The sequence below is a fragment of the Heptranchias perlo genome, chromosome 1 (genome assembly GCF_035084215.1).
Source record: "Heptranchias perlo isolate sHepPer1 chromosome 1, sHepPer1.hap1, whole genome shotgun sequence".
In the NCBI taxonomy this organism is placed as follows: Eukaryota; Metazoa; Chordata; class Chondrichthyes; order Hexanchiformes; family Hexanchidae; genus Heptranchias; species Heptranchias perlo.
The window spans coordinates 64,428,625-64,449,239 of NC_090325.1; the positions used below are offsets into that span (position 1 = coordinate 64,428,625).

Genomic DNA, 20,615 nt, shown 5'->3' on the forward strand with positions numbered 1-20,615 from the left:
CTATACAGGTCTGCCTAAGATAGAGGCTATTAGATTCTGCATTAAAATATCATGTAAACCACTGAACTTTTGAATTGAAGCTGTCCCTTACAGCACCAGCAGTTTAATTAACCTTTTTGGGATTAACAATCCTCTGATAAATATACAGGGGCTTTAGAAACATCCAGACCCTAAGTGGTGGGAGACAGCGTGGCTGCTCCCAATCTATCAATTCTCCGAGCTTCACAGGGATATCGGGGATGTGTAACATCTTCACGATAGCTAGGTGCCATCTTAGGGTTGCCAACCCTCCCGGATTACACGGGAGTCTCCCAGAATGGGGCCTGGATCTCCCGGGCATTGCTGCTAGCAGCCCAGAAGATCTTTGCACTTTAAAATTCCCATCACTGCAACAGCCCCCTCATTCCATGACATAACCAGCAGCCTCCGGCTCGGTGATGTCAGACCGCCCCATTGCTGCAGAGGGCTGGGAACAATCGGGAATCTGAGGGGTGTTCGGGAGTCGGGGGGGGGGGCTTGGGATTTGGGGCATTCGGGAGTCGGACGCAGAGAAGGAGATTGGGGAATCGGGGGACTCAGGTGTTGGAAGCAGAAAGGGAGACTGGGGACTGTGGTCGGAAGATGAGGGGTTGGGGAGAAAGGGTTACTGGGGAATGGGGTTGTCGGATAGGGGGTCAGGGAAAGAGGGAGATTGGGGATGGGGAGGTCGGGCGAGATAGGAAGACTGGGGAATGGGGTTGGGGATGGGGAGCTGGGGGGAGATAGGGAGACTGGGGAATGGAGGTCAGGGATGAGGAAGAGATGGAGACTGGGGAATGGATCAGGGTTGGGAGGTCGGGGGACAAGGGAGACTGGGATTTGGGGGGATTAGGTCTTGTGCAGGGGGGGAGATAAGGAGCCTGGGGAATGGGGTAGGCATGGGGACCAGTATTTTCTGCAGAGCCGGGAGCAGCAGCAGCACGGTGAGTTGGAGCGACATTGAGAGAAGAATAGCCAGTAGAGATGGTGAGTGAAACCTGGGGATAAACCTGAAGGTAAAGAGTGAAAAATTGTTTCCACTGGTGGGCAAATGGGGAAGAAGGGGACGGAGACCATGGATTCTCACTGACGAGCTCAGAAGTTCCAATTATGTCACGTGTCACGTGTCCAGGGAGTGTTCACGCAATTTACTCAACTAGTTGTCTGTGGTGGTCAGCCACTGAAAACTACAATTCATAATTTAATAATTTGATTAAACAGTCAGTCTGTAACCTCAAGTCCGTTCGCATCAATTACGTTAATTCAGTTCAGACCCAAAGAGGAGGGGGTTGATGGAGGAGAAATTCAGGAGTGACCATTAATGGAAGCTCCACATCCTTCCCCGCCCTCCCCCCCGGCGCAGGGTAATTACCTTCCACACAAATGGTGAGATCCGAGGAAACTCAGATATTGGGCATCGGACCTCATTAGACGGGAGGTGATGCTGCGGGAGGAAGCCCAGTACTGCAAGTTAGGGTACAGGCAAGTGCAGGTAAGTGATCAGTGATGGGGTTGTGGCAGATCAGTGGTCGAGGGGGTGGGGGGATGCGGAAAGGAGACTTCATTCTTCGATATTAATTGCATAATCTCCGGTGACTTGTACAAACACAAATTCCCATGAGTCCAGCTTGGTTTTTGTGTGAAGGAAACAGCCAATCATTTCTTTCATCTCAGCTACAATCTTCACAATCTCAACAGGTAATGATGGTAAGATTAATATTAAGTGTGGAGGATGGAAATCAGCATGGATTATCAGCACAGACACATAGGGCTCCATTTTAGCACCCGCTATCGGGTGCGTTCCTGGCAGGGGGGGGCTCTGAAAATTGGGGATTCCCGGGGTGGGCCGGGAGCCCGTCTCCAACCCGCCCTCTTCCGGGTTCCCCACAGACGGGCCGATGTACGCGCGCAGCCCCCGCATGTGGGACTCCCGCAGGCAATTAAAGCCGGCGGGGTTCCACTTAATAGTATTTATCTTGTCATTTCAAGTCATAAACTGACCTGATTAAGGGAATATGTCAGGAGGGGTGGGATTTTAGAAACAACTGGGACTGTTTCCCGTACTGGGGGAAACACTCCCAGTTGAAATTGATGTGTTGCAGCTATCAGCCTGTGGCAGCTGCAAAGGTCCATTTGACAGGTGGGGGTGGGGAGACCCTCACTCATTGCAGGAGGCCACTCTGTCACTTGGGACAAAGTTTGGCCTCCACCACCCTCCTCCTGACAATCAAATTCACCAACTTGCACACTTACCCTGGGGTCCAGAGACATTGCGGACCCCCTCAGATGTACATCTTCCGGATGGGGACCGCCGTAGCTGCAGTCATGACCTCCTCGGAGGGCGAAGAGCATCACCAGCCTCACCAGCCTCGCCGGCCAAGCCGTCCACCTCTGACACGTGGAGCTCCACAACACAGTGCTGTGACACATCCACCTGCACAGCAGGAGGGAGGGCAACCGCAGAGAGAGATGCGTCGCAGAGGGCACTACCCTCGCCACAGGGTCCACAGACCGAGGCTCAGCTTCCTGGACCTCTCTGAGCAGCAGTGCACACGGAGGCTCAGAGTCACTCGACATGTAGTCGTGGACATCTGCAGCCTCCTTCATGCCGAGCTGCTCCCAGCTGGCCCGAGCTCCATCTTCTTACCTGTTGCTGTCAAAGTCACCACTGCCCTCAACAACTTCTCCTCCGCATCCTTCCAGGGTGCCATCGGGAACATCGCCGACATCTCTCAGTCGTCTGCACAAAAGAGCCCTGCAAATACACCTACACCCACTCTGCAGTGACACAATGGGTGGCATCAGTTGTGGGTCTTCATAGTGATCCTCAGGAAAGGGCATTATTGCACAAACCAGACAAGATTTGCAAAGACGTAGCAGTAGTGGTGACAATATAATATGTTATGTGAGTTGATCAGAAATTAAATATAAGTAAAAACCATGACAAACCCTCAAACGCCATTGTGCATCCCCTTCATGCTCACAACACGTTTGCCTTACGCTGCCTACTGCACATATGTGATGCATGCCATGTGGCTGCAGCACGGGTAGTGGCAGGTTGAGTGAGGCTGACCGTGAAAGAGATGCATGAGAGGGTGAGTATGAGATAGAGCCATGAGATTGTATGAGGATTGGGTTGAGTGGTAGTGGCGGGATGAGTACTGGCGAGGTGAGTAAGTGCAGGTCAGATGAGGATGAGCTTTGAGTGGGTATGAGGGGTGCTGTGATAGAGTAGTGTTGGCAGTGCAGAAGGAGATGTGGGGTGGGGGCGGTGATGTGGCAGACGGAGTATAGGGGAATGAGTAAGTGTACTCACTTTGGCTGACCTACTTAGGTAATTGCAGCGCCTCCTGCACTGTATGCAGGTGCACGATATGTTGATGGTGCTGGTGACCTCCTCTGCCACCTCGAGCCAGGCCTTCTTGGTGGCAGAGGCAGGCCGCGTCCTCCCGCCCGCCAGGGGGAGGATTTCTGTCCTCCCCCTCCTCCTCACCTCATCCAATGATACTGGAGTGAGGCATCATTAAACCTGGGAGCAGCCATCCCCCTGGGCTGCTCCATGCTGTAATTTTTCCTATTTCCTGCAGCATCAGTCAGTGGAGGACTGCCCCTTTAAATCGGGCTCTTCCAGCTGACAGACCTTACTGCGCATGCGCAGTCCGCCTGCCGCACAGCTCAGCAGTGGGGAACCCGGAAGGTAAGTGGCTCCAATTAGCCTGCAATTCCATGCGGAGCCCACCGATTTCACTGGGCGCGTTACCCACGCGCCCAATCACCCCCCCGCTGCGAACCCGCTGCCCTGCTAATATTGAGCCCATTGTCTCCCTCCACAGATGCTGTCTGACCTGCTGAGTTTTTCCAGCCTTTTCTGTTTTTATTCCGGGGGAGTTACTGGATAGCAATCAGAAATAGGAACCGTGGAGAGGTTCCATCTTCTTTTTCCAACTCCTTATCATTATTCATTGGCTCAGAGTCCAATTGCAGCAACCATCCTCCCATCCCAGCTAACTCACCACAGACCACAGCACAACTTGGCACCTTCTTGGTCATGGATTTTGTAATTTGTTCTCTGACCAGCCTCTTCCAACTGCTTCTTCCCCCTCCCTCAATGTACGGACTTAAACAAAAGTTTGACGCAATGGTGTAGAAGAATACCACTTAAAATAATTCTGTGTACTTCTGTTGCTGAAATTTACTGCTATCTTTTCTGTCAGGGCTGTCTTCATTTGAAAGCAAACCATATTAAAGTGACACATTCCGTTAATATTTTCTCAAATTTAGTCAGTTCTCATTTATGACGTTATTTAGTTTGCATATGCTATGGGACTCTAATAAATATGTCATCGGTGTCTTCAGAATATTTCATTGAAAAGTTCAAGCTATATATAACATGATAGATTCCAAAATGTCAAAAAACCTCAGTGAAACCTTAGTTTCCTCTCACTGATGCCTTAATATTTGTTACAATACTCTGGTCAGCTTTGTGCGCTGTCATGTGGCTTCCCATAAATGGAACAGATTCACAATACAAAGATTCACAAGACTTCGCCTTCTTAGAGATGACATCAAAGTGAACAAACCACATCCCTTAGAGTTTATTATAAATTATATGAGAACTTAGGTTGTAATCACAAGAGAAGCTACAATGAAATTGTTGCAACACACTCTGTTCGTTTCTTTGATTGCCTTTTCCCTAACTCCAGCCTGTAAGTAACGAAATAAGGAACTTTTATATTTAGTATGTTTATATTAAGATTTATTGTAACAATGTTTAAGTGGTAATAAGTATATCTTAAGCATTTTTTATAATCCTTAGCCTACATTTTCAATGTCTGATGTAGTCATATATTAATATTTATCCCTTCCTATGTTTATCACGATAGACATCTCGTTCCCTGCATTTTGATGTATTTTTATTTCTTAACTTTTTAGGGAGCACAAAAATATTTTTCTGCCCCCTCCCTCGATTGTGATTGCTCCCCCACCTCACCACTTACCTGACTGCTAGGGACCGTTCCCATGGGTCATCAGTGAGTGAGCAACCATGAGCTGCTCTTCCGCACCTTCTCACAGCTGGTTTTATGGCTCCATAAGCAGGAACCAAGAAGCAGCTAGAGGGAGTGTGTTGGAAAGTGAACTGCAAAGGGAAACATGGAGACAACAAAGACTCAGCAACTGGCTGAGTCCACCCAAAGCCACAGCCTGACCCAATTTCCCTGCCCATTCTTGATACCGAATATCATGAGTTTGTTTCTCATTCTGAACTGTAACTAACTCACGGTGACCTCTGAGCACTGGGAATAAGCACAATTGAAAATTCCTGAATGATTTACTTCGATAAAATGCTTTCTTTACATTACAAGTTGTATAAAATCATATTAAATGTAAACATATGATTACTCCTATATTCACCCATGTAAAGATGAACTCAAATGTACCTATAATAATTCAGTGATCGTTTCAACTTATCAAATAGCCTTTATATATATTTTTATTACAGATCATGGTGTGGAAATTATCGGAGGCCGTGACGTTAAACCCCATTCAAAGCCTTATATGGCGTCTATCCAAGTTTTAAACAAAGCAACGACGAGCTATGAACATGTTTGCGGAGGGGCTTTGATCAGACCTAACTGGGTACTGACTGCAGCACACTGTGAATTGTAAGTTATAGTATGTACATGTATAAATTAAGTATTACTATGATTATTAACTCAAGTTTATAAAATGCTTAGCTCCCACACCTAACTTCCATGAAATGATTACTTTCCAACAAAGTAGCCTCACCATTATTGTTATGCAGAGCACCATGTTATTGGGAAATATTTCTGTTTTGCATCCTTCTTTTCAATCATGTTAGCATGATCCTTGATATGATAAAATCTCAAATCTAATTATTTACTGTCATAGATGGCATAGTTGTTAGATGGCAAAAAATCTATAGTGCAATAGTTGTGAACGTGGCTATTTTTGATCAGCCAGGTATCTGAGACCCATGTAAGACCCGAGGCTTAGGAACGCCAAGCACATGTAGGAGTATTGCTGGAGTTTTACCAGCTAAATCTGTGCCCTCTAGAACATTTCTGAGCTCCCACTGCTTATCCAATTCGGACTATCCTGCCTGTTAGTCCGTTGGCTTACAGGATTAACTTGGAATCCCTGCCCCTAATAATAGGCCTACCCTTCCAGGTCCAATCAATGAGTCCATTCATGTTCTCACATGCCAGCACTTTTTGGAGCAGGATTATTTTAATAACATCCTGAGCAACTTGTGGGATAAACAAAATGAGAGTAGAGGATTCTAGGTGTTAATAACCTGGGTGAGTAATGACCTGGTGATACTAACATCAGCTCCTCTTATCAAACTAAAGTACATCCATTACTATTCTATGGGGGTGATTTTCTAAGTATGACCTACTACTGGGGAGCCTAACTGCAGGCTGCAGATATCAGGAAATCATGGGTGAGGCACTATCCCAGCAGCACGCAGTTAGAAAATTGGCCCAGGCAGAACTGCACATAAGAGGGCCAAGTATCTGTAGCCCTTCTGATGGGAGGGCACTGAGAGGGCCATAAATTATCTGGGACCAGGATATATTGGGATTTATGCCAAGGATTCCGTGGGGCATGGTAATGGACAGTACCTGTGTCTGCCTCTTACAGGGCCTGTGGCATAGGAGGGGTTGGGCTGGGCGCTAGGATCCCCAACACTGGGAATATCATCGACAGCGGTATGCCTGGCCATCCACCAAATGACACGTGTGTCCGACCTGGGGGTCCAGATCACAGAAGAAAAAAAGATATTTGTTAAAATTATTTAAATGTACCTCTTTAGAAAGAGGGCTGATTGGGGTGTTATCTTACGGGAGGTGGGGTCCTGGCACTCCCCTGCCGCCCAGTAACTCCCTAGTTGGCCACTTTTCCACAGTATATGGCCTCTGGGACATAGCGGGCATTTAGATGTGTCCCCAGCAGTGCAGGAGATTAACAGTGGCATGGAAATTCAGGAACATCTCCCTGACCTCGCAGACTTTGGCGAGTCACTGACATAGATCCCAGGTGGGCACATCCTAGCACTTAGGCTGGGATGTGCCCTCCCCCGCAGATGTTTGACTCCACGTGGATTCTCTGGAGTGAAAATTTTACAAATGGTTTTCATTTTGTTTAACTTTCATTCTCTAGTTAAAAACTACACTTCCATCTCTCTGTACTTATTTTTATAAATAACGAAACTGCTGTACTTATACTAGAGATCAAAAGAAAAAATATGATTACTCAAAATAATCGAAATATAAACAGAAAATTTGATGAAATGCCAACTTTTTGGGTATTTACTGACCTGCTGTTTATTTCCAGCATTTTGTGTTTTTATAAATGTTTTAATATGCTTTACTGTGCATTTGCATGGAATGCAGAAGCTTTGCATACGTGAGGGAGAAGGGAATAGAGGGATTTGGGAACAAGGTGGGAAGAGGTAGAGTGGGAGGAGGCTCGTGTGGAGTGTTAACGCTGGCATAGACCAGTTGGACAGAATGGCCTTTTTCTGTGCTATAGACCCAATGTTTGATGGAGTCATGAAAACAACAGAGAATAGTAAGGGACTGGGTTAATTTTGTTCAGCCTGATGTTGTCACGTTGTTTGAGATTTTGATTGTTCTTTTTCTGATGAATTTCTGAAAATTGTCTTTTTTTAATGGAAGCAGAGAATAATTTTCTATCTTTCTGATGAAATGCAGAGGCTTTGCAGGCAATGATGTCCAAGTAGTTCTTGGAGCACATTTCCTTTCACGAGATGAGAAGAGCAAACAAAAACTTCAGATCGAGAAAAAGATCCCCCACGAACATTTTAACAAAAAATCTCCAGAGAATGACATCATGCTGCTAAAAGTATGAATTTTATTTCTTTTGTTATGGCTTGTTTGTGATGTTTAAAATCTTTAATTCAGAAAGACAGCAGTGTTTTATTTCTCAGAAAAATAACAGATTCATGTGTTCAATCTCTTTGAGTAAAGTTAATGGAAAATATTTACAGTGAGGTCCACAATAGTTTTGTTAATTAATGCACTGCCAAAGATTGAAACTCAGACACACAGAGAACTACAGAGAATTGGCATGCCCATTCTTCACATGTGTTGATAATGAATATCACCAGGCAGCTTGATCCTGGGGGAACATCGCAGCTGAACTTGATCTTGTCCTCACCCTGTATCCACATATAGGAAGTTTCCAGCAAGGGTCATTACATAGCGATCAGGTGCCATTTTTTTTACCTCTTTGTTTATTTTTATTCCTCCTATGTTCACCAAACGTTATTCGCAAGTTCAACCTGCTCCTAATCACATTCCACCAAAAGATTCTTCAATGACATGTCCTCTATGATTGTTTTGCAATGAAAGTTCCGAACTACTGTGGCCTACTTCCACGTTCCCACCCTGAGCCAAATTCCTCCCCCTCGCTCATTCCGAGATCGCTGCTGGTCATCGCTTCCCTGCCCAGATATAAATTGTGGAAAGGGGTGGGACCAAGCCACCTGTTCCATTTTGCTGCTTTTCCACCCTGTAACTGCCACTCCCTAGGGCTACCCGGTGACAGTAATGGTGCCAATGTTCGCAAATGGAGGGAGTGGGCCTAGTGGAAGAGCTCTTCTGCCCCTTTAAGGTTCTTGCTGCCATTCTGGGTGCTGTAGTGGTATTCCCACTGCAGCAGTGCCTGATGTTTTTTTGGCTGCAGTGGTGGGCTCCCTCTTGGCAGCAGGAATCCCACCATGCATCGGTGATGACCTCTGCCCCAGGAAAATGTGTTGGGTTTGCAATGGGCTGAAGTCGCGCTCCACTGAAACACACTGCCCAGAGAAAAATCCAGGGCATGACAAGTCAAAGACACAGATACTGTTTGGGTTAGGGGAGAAGGAGAGGGGACACCTTGAGGGGGGAAGAGAAACGGATAAAGAACCTCATTCGGAACCAATTGACAGATGATAGAAAGAAAGAGTGATATCTTTCTGGAGTGGGGGAAAAGGAAGATGTAAGCAGAAAGAAAGCCTGTTTGGGAAGGAGAGAAAGAGAGAGAAAATGTTGTTATGCAGAGAGAAGAATAGGCAGGGGGAAGGATACCCTGTTGCTGAGAGAGGATTGTTGGAGGGGAGGAACAATGTTAAAACATGGATGAGAGCAAGAGGACGACACTCTGATGAGCAAGGTGGAAGAAGGGGGGCAGAGAAGAGTTACAGGATCTCTTGTTCTGCTGGAATGATTGCTATTGGGGCTTCTTAGCAGGATTGTAAAAATACTGAGAAGTTACAAAATAGAAACAGGCCATTCGGTGCTTTTTTTTAATCGTTCATGGGATGTGGGCGTCGCTGGCAAGGCCAGCATTTATTGCCCATCCCTAATTGCCCTTGAGAAGGTGGTGGTGAGCCGCCTTCCCGCTATAGGCCTGAATTTCCTGCAGCAACAGCGAAAGTATGGCGTAATGCAGGTTTTCACTGCAAAAGATAGAGAAAATTTGTGCGTGAGTGCCTTATGGCAGTTTTTACACTATGCCCAAGTTTCCTTGATCTTTTACGGAGATTCAGTGAAAATCCACCAAAACCCTCTGCTGCTCATTAACAGCTCCGTCCCCATGCAAAAGACCAGAGAACGTGAGTTTCCTGCATTTAAGAACATAAGAACATAAGAAATAGGAGCAGGAGTAGGCGAATCGGCCCCTTGAGCCTGCTCCACCATTCAATAAGATCATGGCTGATCTGATCCTAACCTCAAATTTAAATTCATGTCCAATTTCCTGCCCGCTCCCCGTAACCCCTAATTCCCTTTACTTCTAGGAAACTATCTATTTCTGTTTTAAATTTATTTAATGATGTAGCTTCCACAGCTTCCTGGGGCAGCAAATTCCACAGACCTACTACCCTCTGAGTGAAGAAGTTTCTCCTCATCTCAGTTTTGAAAGAGCAGCCCCTTATTCTAAGATTATATCCCCTAGTTCTAGTTTCACCCATCCTTGGGAACATCCTTACCGCATCCACCCGATCAAGCCCCTTCACAATCTTATATGTTTCAATAAGATCGCCTCTCATTCTTCTGAACTCCAATGAGTAGAGTCCCAGTCTACTCAACCTCTCCTCATATGTCCACCCCATCATCCCCGGGATTAACCGAGTGAACCTTCTTTGTACTGCCTCGAGAGTAAGTATGTCTTTTCTTAAGTATGGACACCAAAACTGTATGCAGTATTCCAGGTGCGGTCTCACCAATACCTTATATAACTGCAGCAATACCTCCCTGTTTTTATATTCTATCCCCCTAGCAATAAATGCCAACATTCCGTTGGCCTTCTTGATCACCTGCTGCACCTGCATACTAACTTTTTGATTTTCTTCCACGAGGACCCCCAGATCCCTTTGTACTGCAGTACTTTCCAGTTTCTCGCCATTAAGATAATAACTTGCTCTCTGATTTTTCCTGCCAAAGTGCATAACCTCACATTTTCCAATATTGTATTACATCTGCCAAATCTCCGCCCACTCACCCAGCCTGTCTATATCCCCTTGTAGGTTTTTTATGTCCTCCTCACTCTCTACTTTCCTTCCCATCTTTGTATCATCTGCAAACTTTGATATGTTACACTCGGTCCCCTCCTCCAAATCGTTAATATAGATTATGAAGATTTGGGGACCCAGCACCAACTCCTGCGGAATACCACTGGCTACTGGTTGCCAGTCCGAGAATGAACCATTTATCCCAACTCTCTGCTTCCTGTTAGATAACCAATCCTCCACCCATGCCAGAATATTACCCCCAATCCAGTCATTCTTTATCTTGAGCGATAATCTTTTATGTGGCACCTTGTCGAATGCCTTCTGGAAGTCTAAATACACTACGTCCACTGGTTCCCCTTTATCCACCCTGTACGTTATTTCCTCAAAGAACTCAAGCAAATTTGTCAGACATGACTTCCCCTTCATAAAGCCATGCTGACTTTGTCCTATTAAATTATGTTTATCCAAATGTTCCGCTACTGTCTCCTTAATAATAGACTCCAAAATTTTACCCACCACAGATGTTAGGCTAACTGGTCTATAATTTCCAGCCTTCTGCCTACTACCCTTTTTAAATAAGGGTGTTACATTAGCAGTTTTCCAATCTGCCGGGACCTTTGCCGAGTCCAGAGAATTTTGGAAAATTATTACCAAAGCATCCACAATCCCTACTGCCACTTCCCTCAAGACCCTAGGATGTAAGCCATCAGGTCCAGGGGATTTATCCGCCTTGAGTCCCATTAATTTACTGAGTACCAATTCCTTAGTGATTTTAATCGTATTAAGCTCCTCTCCCCCAGAACCCCCTGTTTGTTCAGTGTTGGGACATTCTTAGTGTCCTCTACTGTCAAGACTGAAACAAAATATTTGTTCAGCATTTTTGCCATCTCCATGTTTCCCACCATTAATTTCCCGGTCTCATCCTCTAAGGGACCTACATTTGCCTTAGCCACCCTTTTTCTTTTCATATAACGATAGAAACTCTTTCTATCTGTTTTTATATTTTTTGCTAATTTATTTTCATAATCTATCTTCCCTTTCTTAATCAATCCTTTAGTTACTTTTTGCTGTCATTTGAAGACTTCCCAATCTTCTATCCTCCCACTAAGTTTGGCTACCTTATATGTCCTTGTTTTCAGTCGGATACTATCCTTAATTTCTTTACTTAGCCATGGATGGCTGTCATTTCTTTTACACCCTTTTTTCCTCAGTGGAATATATTTTTTTTGAAAGTTGTAAAATAACTCCTTAAATGAACACCACTGCTCATGTACCGTCTTACCCTATAATCTATTTTCCCAGTCCACTTTAATCAATTCCGCTCTCATACCATCATAGTCTCCTTTATTCAAGCTCAGTCTGCTTGTTTGAGAACCAACCTTCTCACCCTCTAATTGGATATGGAATGTAACCATGTTATGGTCACTCATTCCAATTATATTTACACCAGTTCTGAACGAGCTATAAATTTACGCACAATTCTAGGCGCAGCAGGACCCAAATTCATATCTCTGGTGGTTTATGCCAACTTTTTAAAGTAATTTTTTTTATTTCTCCTCACTGAGACCTGCATTTTTATGGCATCAGAATGAGTTACCTTAAAAGTTGAAAAGATTCCACGATTGGATTTTTCTTAAACTTTCTGTGACTAATTTGCATAAATGATGGTTTGATGGCTTCAAACTTTAATTGTCATACCTAAAGAGGCACTTAAAGAAGCAATATGGCGTAAGTTCTGTGCTTTCCTCGGGCCCTGATTGTTTACACTGATTTCTGTTAGTTTATGCTAGTTTTTACTTTCCGGCATACGCTAATAAAATTGGCAGGAAATTTTGGCATAAGTACAGGTCAGCAAGATTGGCATATAAACTAGCATAAATTTTGGCATAACTTGCTGGTTATGTCATTCGAGGAAATTCCAGGCCTATGGGAGCAAATAATCATAATCACATTTATCCACCCTGTCCCCATATCCATTCATCCCTTTTTCTATCCAATCTAATCTTGAATGTTGGTATAATTTCTGCCTCAACCACTAACCCTGGAAGTGAATTCCACAGTTTCACAACCCTCTGTTTAAAAAAGATTCTCCTGTCTTCTCTTCTAAATCTCTTACATTTAATCTTGTATTTATGAACCCTCAGTCAGGACCTATCAACTATTGGAAAGAGTTTGCTTTTATATATCCTCTCTGATCCTTTCATAATTTTAAACACTTCTATTATATCAGCCCCATAATCTGTTCTAATAAAAAAAGCCCCAATTTTTTAAGTCTTTCTTCATATTTATATCTCCTCATACGAGGCAGCATCCTAGTAAATCTGTGCTGCACCCTCTCAAAAGCCTCAATATCCTTCCTATAGCATGGATCCCAATACTGCACACAGTACTCCAATTGAAATCTTATTAAGGTTTTATATAGGCTCAGCATCATTACCTCTTGGCTTTTATTATCTATACCTCTTGTGATAAAACCTAGAATTCCATTGGCTTTTTTTACCACCTTATCAACCTGGGGTACTGCCTTTAATGTCCTGTGAACCAAATCCCTCCACTCTTCTACAGCACTGAGCCTACTCCCATCCAGAGTATAATTATTACTATTACTTTTTTAAACCAAAATATATCACTTGACGCTTAATGGACATTGAATTTTTTCAGCCACTTTTTACCCCATTCTCCTATCCCTTTGCGGATTTCTTTGGTCTTCTAAAAACTAAAGCAGCACATACTCCAAACCACCATACACAATATCAAAGGAGATCCAATGATAGATATTAAAATTCTTACATATGGAGGTTCCCCCATTGGATAAAAAAGTCAATGCACCACCCATACAGATCAGGAAAACCCCAGGTACAAGCTCATTTCTGCCAGCAGGGGCAGTGGTTGGAGTGCTATAAATGGCCTCAGCACTCCTGGGCTGTGAATAGAAAAAATTGAACTGGGATTTCTGCTCCAGGTTGCCATCCGGTGATTCATGCAGTGGATATGTTGGATGAGGATAGGGTTGGGCTGGGCTGTGTTGTGATACTCCCTGTGACAACACCGACCATCAAGGTTCATGCATGACGAACAACATCTGGAGCGAGGTACGAGAGGGTGGCCATTGCCCATGGAACCATAACCTGATACAAGTCAGAGTGTTCAGTCCAAGAGGGGAGAAATTTGGGGGACAGGTTTCTTACAAGTAGAAAATTGTAGTCCTCCTTTGGAATAAAGCAATAGTACATCTCAAGATATTCTTCGCCTTTTGAAGAGCAAAAATATTAATTCATTCTTACTACAGCTGGCCAGTGAAGCAAAGATCAACAAGTACGTGAAACTACTCAACCTACCTAAAGACAAGGATGCGGATGTAAAACCTGGAACTCACTGCACAGTGGCAGGATGGGGAGAAACAACTTTATGTTCCAACTCTGCATCTGACACACTTAAAGAAGTGAAGCTAACTGTAATAGATCGCAAAACATGCAACAGTGAGGATTATTACAACCATAAACCTGAAGTAACGAAAGACATGATCTGTGCTGGTGACAGAAAAGGCAGAAAAGACGCATGCTCGGTGAGTGTACTGTGCTAGATGATATCATAAAAGTGACCATGAAGCTATCAGATTGTCTATAAAAACCCAACTGGTCCTTTAGGGAAGGAAACCTGCTGTCCATACCCAGTCTATTGACTCCAGCCATACATTATCATGGTTGACTCTTAACTGCCCTCTGAAGTGACCTAGCAAGCCACTCAGTTGTATCAAAAAAGTGGTTCAAGTAGACGGCCCACCATCACCACCTTCTCAGGACAACTAGTCATGGGCAAAAAAATAATGAAAAAAGAATACATCATGGTTGGTCCACAGTCTTATGAATGTGGACACACTAATCATGGAGGAACCATGCACCCTGTTCTAGAATTTCGTATCTATGCCCTGTATCAAAGTTGACTTCTCATCACTATAGTAACATGACTCTCCAAGTTTTGGGTACCAATAAATTCTGGCCACTGATAAAAGTGCTGGATTCCAAATACCAGTAAAGGAGCCCCTGAGGCCACAAATGCTAGTGAATTCATTCAAAATCATTCATTTAAAGCCTGTAAGTGATCAACAACAAAAAAATCCTTTAATAATTCAGATAATTGTTGTGGTTTTGTTTGGGGGGGGTGTTGTTTGTGATCTTGTAGCAGTGCCCAGATGATAGTCTGTTTCACGTAGTTCCAGATCAGCTCTCAAGCTGAGATGAAGTGTTGCCCCCCACTGAAGATCATCAGAGCAAACTGAGCGGGGAGGAAAGCCTGAAATGGCATGTCTCCATGAGGCTTCTACAATCATGACTTTAACTTTTGACATGTAATGCATTTATTTATGACTACGTTTCTCCCAGACAGAAATGGGATGAATACTTAAACTTGCCGTCCACTTAAAATACCCTTTACTGAATCTGATTGCATACACCTGTTTGAACTCTTTGAGTGCAACTGCTAATTTTGCTCCAAAGTACACCTTCTCAGGCCAACTAGTGATGGGCAGTAAATGTGGCTTTGCCTTGTGGTGCCCAAACCCTGTGAGCAAGTTTAAAAATGACAGTATGTGCTGGCAGCGACTCCTGGTACTCTGGGAAGTCATAATGCAAGGACACATGGGTGTGGAAGCAAGTCACAGATAATGGGGAAAGATAGGAGGGGTTCAGGATAGTGCAGGTTAGAGAGGAAGGACCTTGTACTGAACTGCGACTTTGTAAGTAAAAGGTTTTTTAACTATAACTAGAATCCCTCTTCTGGTGGTATTTAACTACTTTAGCAAAGGGTGGAATGGACTGCCAAGGGAGGTAGAAGGGGCTGATTGTATCAGCAAATTGAAGAGAGTTGGATATGTACCTGATGATAAATATGATAGAGGGAAATGAGAGGTATCAGGGAATTTGATATTTCCTAGGCCAGCCAGATCGACTGTGATGGTTTTTTCTAGTTGTATACATTGCGACATTTGTTTGATTTTAACAGATACATAAATACTGAGCACAGCTCAGTATGCCGTGAATATACTGCAATATATGAACAGGCTCAAATTTAGCCAATTCTACTTAATTATCATCTTTTTCATTTTTCTTCTTCCAGGGGGATTCAGGTGGTCCTTTAATATGCAAGAAGAAGTACAGAGGGATTGTGTCATATGGAATTGGATGTGCAGATCCCAAAAAGCCCGGCATTTACACTCACCTATCAAGTAAATACCTTCACTGGATCCAGAAAAATCTTGGCGTGCAAACTTACAATATGACCGCTGACGGGTTGTACTGAGTGTTTTGTGTCCTACTGTCACTCTGTTTTACTTGTAATGACTTGTACCTCACCAAAACCTCTCTTGAACCCTCCACTGCCTCTGATTTGTCGTACTGCTTGTTCAACATCCAGTACTGGAGGAAATTTCCTCCAACATAAATATTGGGAAGACCGAAGCCATTGTCTTTGGTCCCGGCCACAAACTCCTTTCCCTAGCCACCGACTCCTTCCCGCTTCCTGGCCACTGTCTGAGGCTGAACCGGACTGTTCGCAACCTTGGTGTCCTATTTGACCCTGAGATGAACTTCCAACCACATATCCGCTCCATCACCAAGACTGCCTACTTCCACCTCCGAAATATCACCCGTCTCCGCCTCTGCCTCAGCTCATCTGCTGCTGAAAACCTCATCCATGCCTTTGTTACCTCTAGACTCGACTATTTCAATGCTCTCCTGACTGGCCTCCCATCTTCCACCCTCCATAAACTTGAGCTTGTTCAAACTCTGCTGCCCGTATCCTAACTCACACCAAGTCCCGTTCACCCATTACCCCTGTGCTCACTGACCTACATTGACTCCCGGTCTGGCAATGCCTTGATTTTAATTTCTCATTCTTGTTTGCAAATCCCTCCATGGCCTCGCCCCTCCCTATCCCTGTAACCTCCTCCAATTCTGGCCTCTTGCACATTATAGACTGTCATCACTCCACCATTGGCAGTTGTGCCTTCAGCTGCCTCGGCCCTAGGTTCTGGAATTCCCTCCCTAAACGTCTCTGCCTCTCTACCTCTCTCTCCTCCTTTAAAACGCTCCTATGAAGCACATTGAGACATTTTACTATGTTAAAGGCGCTATATAAATGCAAGTTGTTGTTGTAGTTGAATTACTTTGCTCAGAGAAGGACCAGCATGCTTTCGTCCATGCCTTGATTACATTGTACAACGTTCGACTGCAAAATGTAATAAAAGCTGGAAATGTGAAATTCGCAGGCCTGTCACACTTCATTCACTAAATCCTCAGTAAGGGGAGCAATCTCTGTTATCAATTGTGAAAGTGGGCTGAACTGCTCTTGTGAATAAGTGAGATTTTGACAGGAAATTTTAGTAATAGGACAGGCCTGCTTTGTATACTATACATGTCTGCCTAAGATAGAGGCTATTAGATTCTGCATTAAAATATCATGTAAACCACTGAACTTTTGAATTGAAGCTGTCCCTTACAGCACCAGCAGTTTAATTAACCTTTTTGGGATTAACAATCCTCTGATAAATATCCAGGGGCTTTAGAAACATCCAGACCCTAAGTGGTGGGAGACAGCGTGGCTGCTCCCAATCTATCAATTCTCCGAGCTTCACAGGGATATCGGGGATGTGTAACATCTTCACGATAGCTAGGTGCCATCTTAGGGTTGCCAACCCTCCCGGATTACACGGGAGTCTCCCAGAATGGGGCCTGGATCTCCCGGGCATTGCTGCTAGCAGCCCAGAAGATCCTTGCACTTTAAAATTCCCATCACTGCAACAGCCCCCTCATTCCATGACATAACCAGCAGCCTCCGGCTCGGTGATGTCAGACCGCCCCATTGCTGCAGAGGGCTGGGAACAATCGGGAATCTGAGGGGTGTTCGGGAGTCGGGGGGGGGGCTTGGGATTTGGGGCATTCGGGAGTCGGACGCAGAGAAGGAGATTGGGGAATCGGGGGACTCAGGTGTTGGAAGCAGAGAGGGAGACTGGGGACTGTGGTCGGAAGATGAGGGGTTGGGGAGAAAGGGTTACTGGGGAATGGGGTTGTGGGATAGGGGGTCAGGGAAAGAGGGAGATTGGGGATGGGGAGGTCGGGCGAGATAGGAAGACTGGGGAATGGGGTTGGGGATGGGGAGCTGGGAGGAGATAGGGAGACTGGGGAATGGAGGTCAGGGATGAGGAAGAGATGGAGACTAGGGAATGGATCAGGGTTGGGAGGTCGGGGGACAAGGGAGACTGGGATTTGGGGGGATTAGGTCTTGTGCAGGGGGGGAGATAAGGAGCCTGGGGAATGGGGTAGGCATGGGGACCAGTATTTTCTGCAGAGCCGGGAGCAGCAGCAGCACGGTGAGTTGGAGCGACATTGAGAGAAGAATAGCCAGTAGAGATGGTGAGTGAAACCTGGGGATAAACCTGAAGGTAAAGAGTGAAAAATTGTTTCCACTGGTGGGCAAATGGGGAAGAAGGGGACGGAGACCATGGATTCTCACTGACGAGCTCAGAAGTTCCAATTATGTCACGTGTCACGTGTCCAGGGAGTGTTCACGCAATTTACTCAACTTGTTGTCTGTGGTGGTCAGCCACTGAAAACTACAATTCATAATTTAATAATTTGATTAAACAGTCAGTCTGTAACCTCAAGTCCGTTCGCATCAATTACGTTAATTCAGTTCAGACCCAAAGAGGAGGGGGTTGATGGAGGAGAAATTCAGGAGTGACCATTAATGGAAGCTCCACATCCTTCCCCGCCCTCCCCCCCGGCGCAGGGTAATTACCTTCCACACAAATGGTGAGATCCGAGGAAACTCAGATATTGGGCATCGGACCTCATTAGACGGGAGGTGATGCTGCGGGAGGAAGCCCAGTACTGCAAGTTAGGGTACAGGCAAGTGCAGGTAAGTGATCAGTGATGGGGTTGTGGCAGATCAGTGGTCGAGGGGGTGGGGGGATGCGGAAAGGAGACTTCATTCTTCGATATTAATTGCATAATCTCCGGTGACTTGTACAAACACAAATTCCCATGAGTCCAGCTTGGTTTTTGTGTGAAGGAAACAGCCAATCATTTCTTTCATCTCAGCTACAATCTTCACAATCTCAATAGGTAATGATGGTAAGATTAATATTAAGTGTGGAGGATGGAAATCAGCATGGATTATCAGCACAGACACATAGGGCTCCATTTTAGCACCCGCTATCGGGTGCGTTCCTGGCAGGGGGGGGCTCTGAAAATTGGGGATTCCCGGGGTGGGCCGGGAGCCCGTCTCCAACCCGCCCTCTTCCGGGTTCCCCACAGACGGGCCGATGTACGCGCGCAGCCCCCGCATGTGGGACTCCCGCAGGCAATTAAAGCCGGCGGGGTTCCACTTAACAGTATTTATCTTGTCATTTCAAGTCATTAACTGACCTGATTAAGGGAATATGTCAGGAGGGGTGGGATTTTAGAAACAACTGGGACTGTTTCCCGTACTGGGGGAAACACTCCCAGTTGAAATTGATGTGTTGCAGCTATCAGCCTGTGGCAGCTGCAAAGGTCCATTTGACAGGTGGGGGTGGGGAGACCCTCACTCATTGCAGGAGGCCACTCTGTCACTTGGGACAAAGTTTGGCCTCCACCACCCTCCTCCTGACAATCAAATTCACCAACTTGCACACTTACCCTGGGGTCCAGAGACATTGCGGACCCCCTCAGATGTACATCTTCCGGATGGGGACCGCCGTAGCTGCAGTCATGACCTCCTCGGAGGGCGAAGAGCATCACCAGCCTCACCAGCCTCGCCGGCCAAGCCGTCCACCTCTGACACGTGGAGCTCCACAACACAGTGCTGTGACACATCCACCTGCACAGCAGGAGGGAGGGCAACCGCAGAGAGAGATGCGTCGCAGAGGGCACTACCCTCGCCACAGGGTCCACAGACCGAGGCTCAGCTTCCTGGACCTCTCTGAGCAGCAGTGCACACGGAGGCTCAGAGTCACTCGACATGTAGTCGTGGACATCTGCAGCCTCCTTCATGCCGAGCTGCTCCCAGCTGGCCCGAGCTCCATCTTCTTACCTGTTGCTGTCAAAGTCACCACTGCCCTCAACAACTTCTCCTCCGCATCCTTCCAGGGTGCCATCGGGAACATCGCCGACATCTCTCAGTCGTCTGCACAAAAGAGCCCTGCAAATACACCTACACCCACTCTGCAGTGACACAATGGGTGGCATCAGCTGTGGGTCTTCATAGTGATCCTCAGGAAAGGGCATTATTGCACAAACCAGACAAGATTCGCAAAGACGTGGCAGTAGTGGTGCCAATATAATATGTAATGTGAGTTGATCAGAAATTAAATATAAGTAAAAACCATGACAAACCCTCAAACGCCATTGTGCATCCCCTTCATGCTCACAACACGTTTGCCTTACGCTGCCTACTGCACATATGTGATGCATGCCCTGTGGCTGCAGGACAGGTAGTGGCAGGTTGAGTGAGGCTGACCATGAAAGAGATGCATGAGAGGGTGAGTATGAGATAGAGCCATGAGATTGTATGAGGATTGGGTTGAGTGGTAGTGGCAGGATGAGTACTGGCGAGGTGAGTAAGTGCAGGTAAGATGAGGATGAGCTTTGAGTGGGTATGAGGGGTGATGTGACAGAGTAGTGTTGGCAGTGCAGAAGGAGATGTGGGGTGGGGGCGGTGATGTGGCAGACGGAGTGTAGGGGAATGAGTAAGTGTACTCACTTTGGCTGACCTACTTAGGTAATTGCAGCGCCTCCTGCACTGTATGCAGGTGCACGATATGTTGATGGTGCTGGTGACCTCCTCTGCCACCTCGAGCCAGGCCTTCTTGGTGGCAGAGGCAGGCCGCGTCCTCCCGCCCGCCGGGGGGAGGATTTCTGTCCTCCCCCTCCTCCTCACCTCATCCAATGATACTGGAGTGAGGCATCATTAAACCTGGGAGCAGCCATCCCCCTGGGCTGCTCCATGCTGTAATTTTTCCTATTTCCTGCAGCATCAGTCAGTGGAGGACTGCCCCTTTAAATCGGGCTCTTCCAGCTGACAG

At 45.8% G+C, this 20,615-nt stretch overlaps 1 protein-coding gene across 1 annotated transcript; it reads left to right on the plus strand.

Moving 5' to 3' along the window:
- Positions 1–4,625: 4,625 nt before the first annotated feature.
- Positions 4,626–17,014, plus strand: LOC137330255 (granzyme K-like). The gene is made up of 5 exons (XM_067994484.1): positions 4,626–4,724; positions 5,519–5,681; positions 7,755–7,905; positions 13,845–14,120; positions 15,671–17,014. The coding sequence occupies exons 1-5, from the start codon at positions 4,664–4,666 to the stop codon at positions 15,851–15,853; spliced, it is 834 nt and encodes a 277-aa protein (XP_067850585.1). The 5' UTR covers positions 4,626–4,663; the 3' UTR covers positions 15,854–17,014.
- Positions 17,015–20,615: the final 3,601 nt, after the last annotated feature.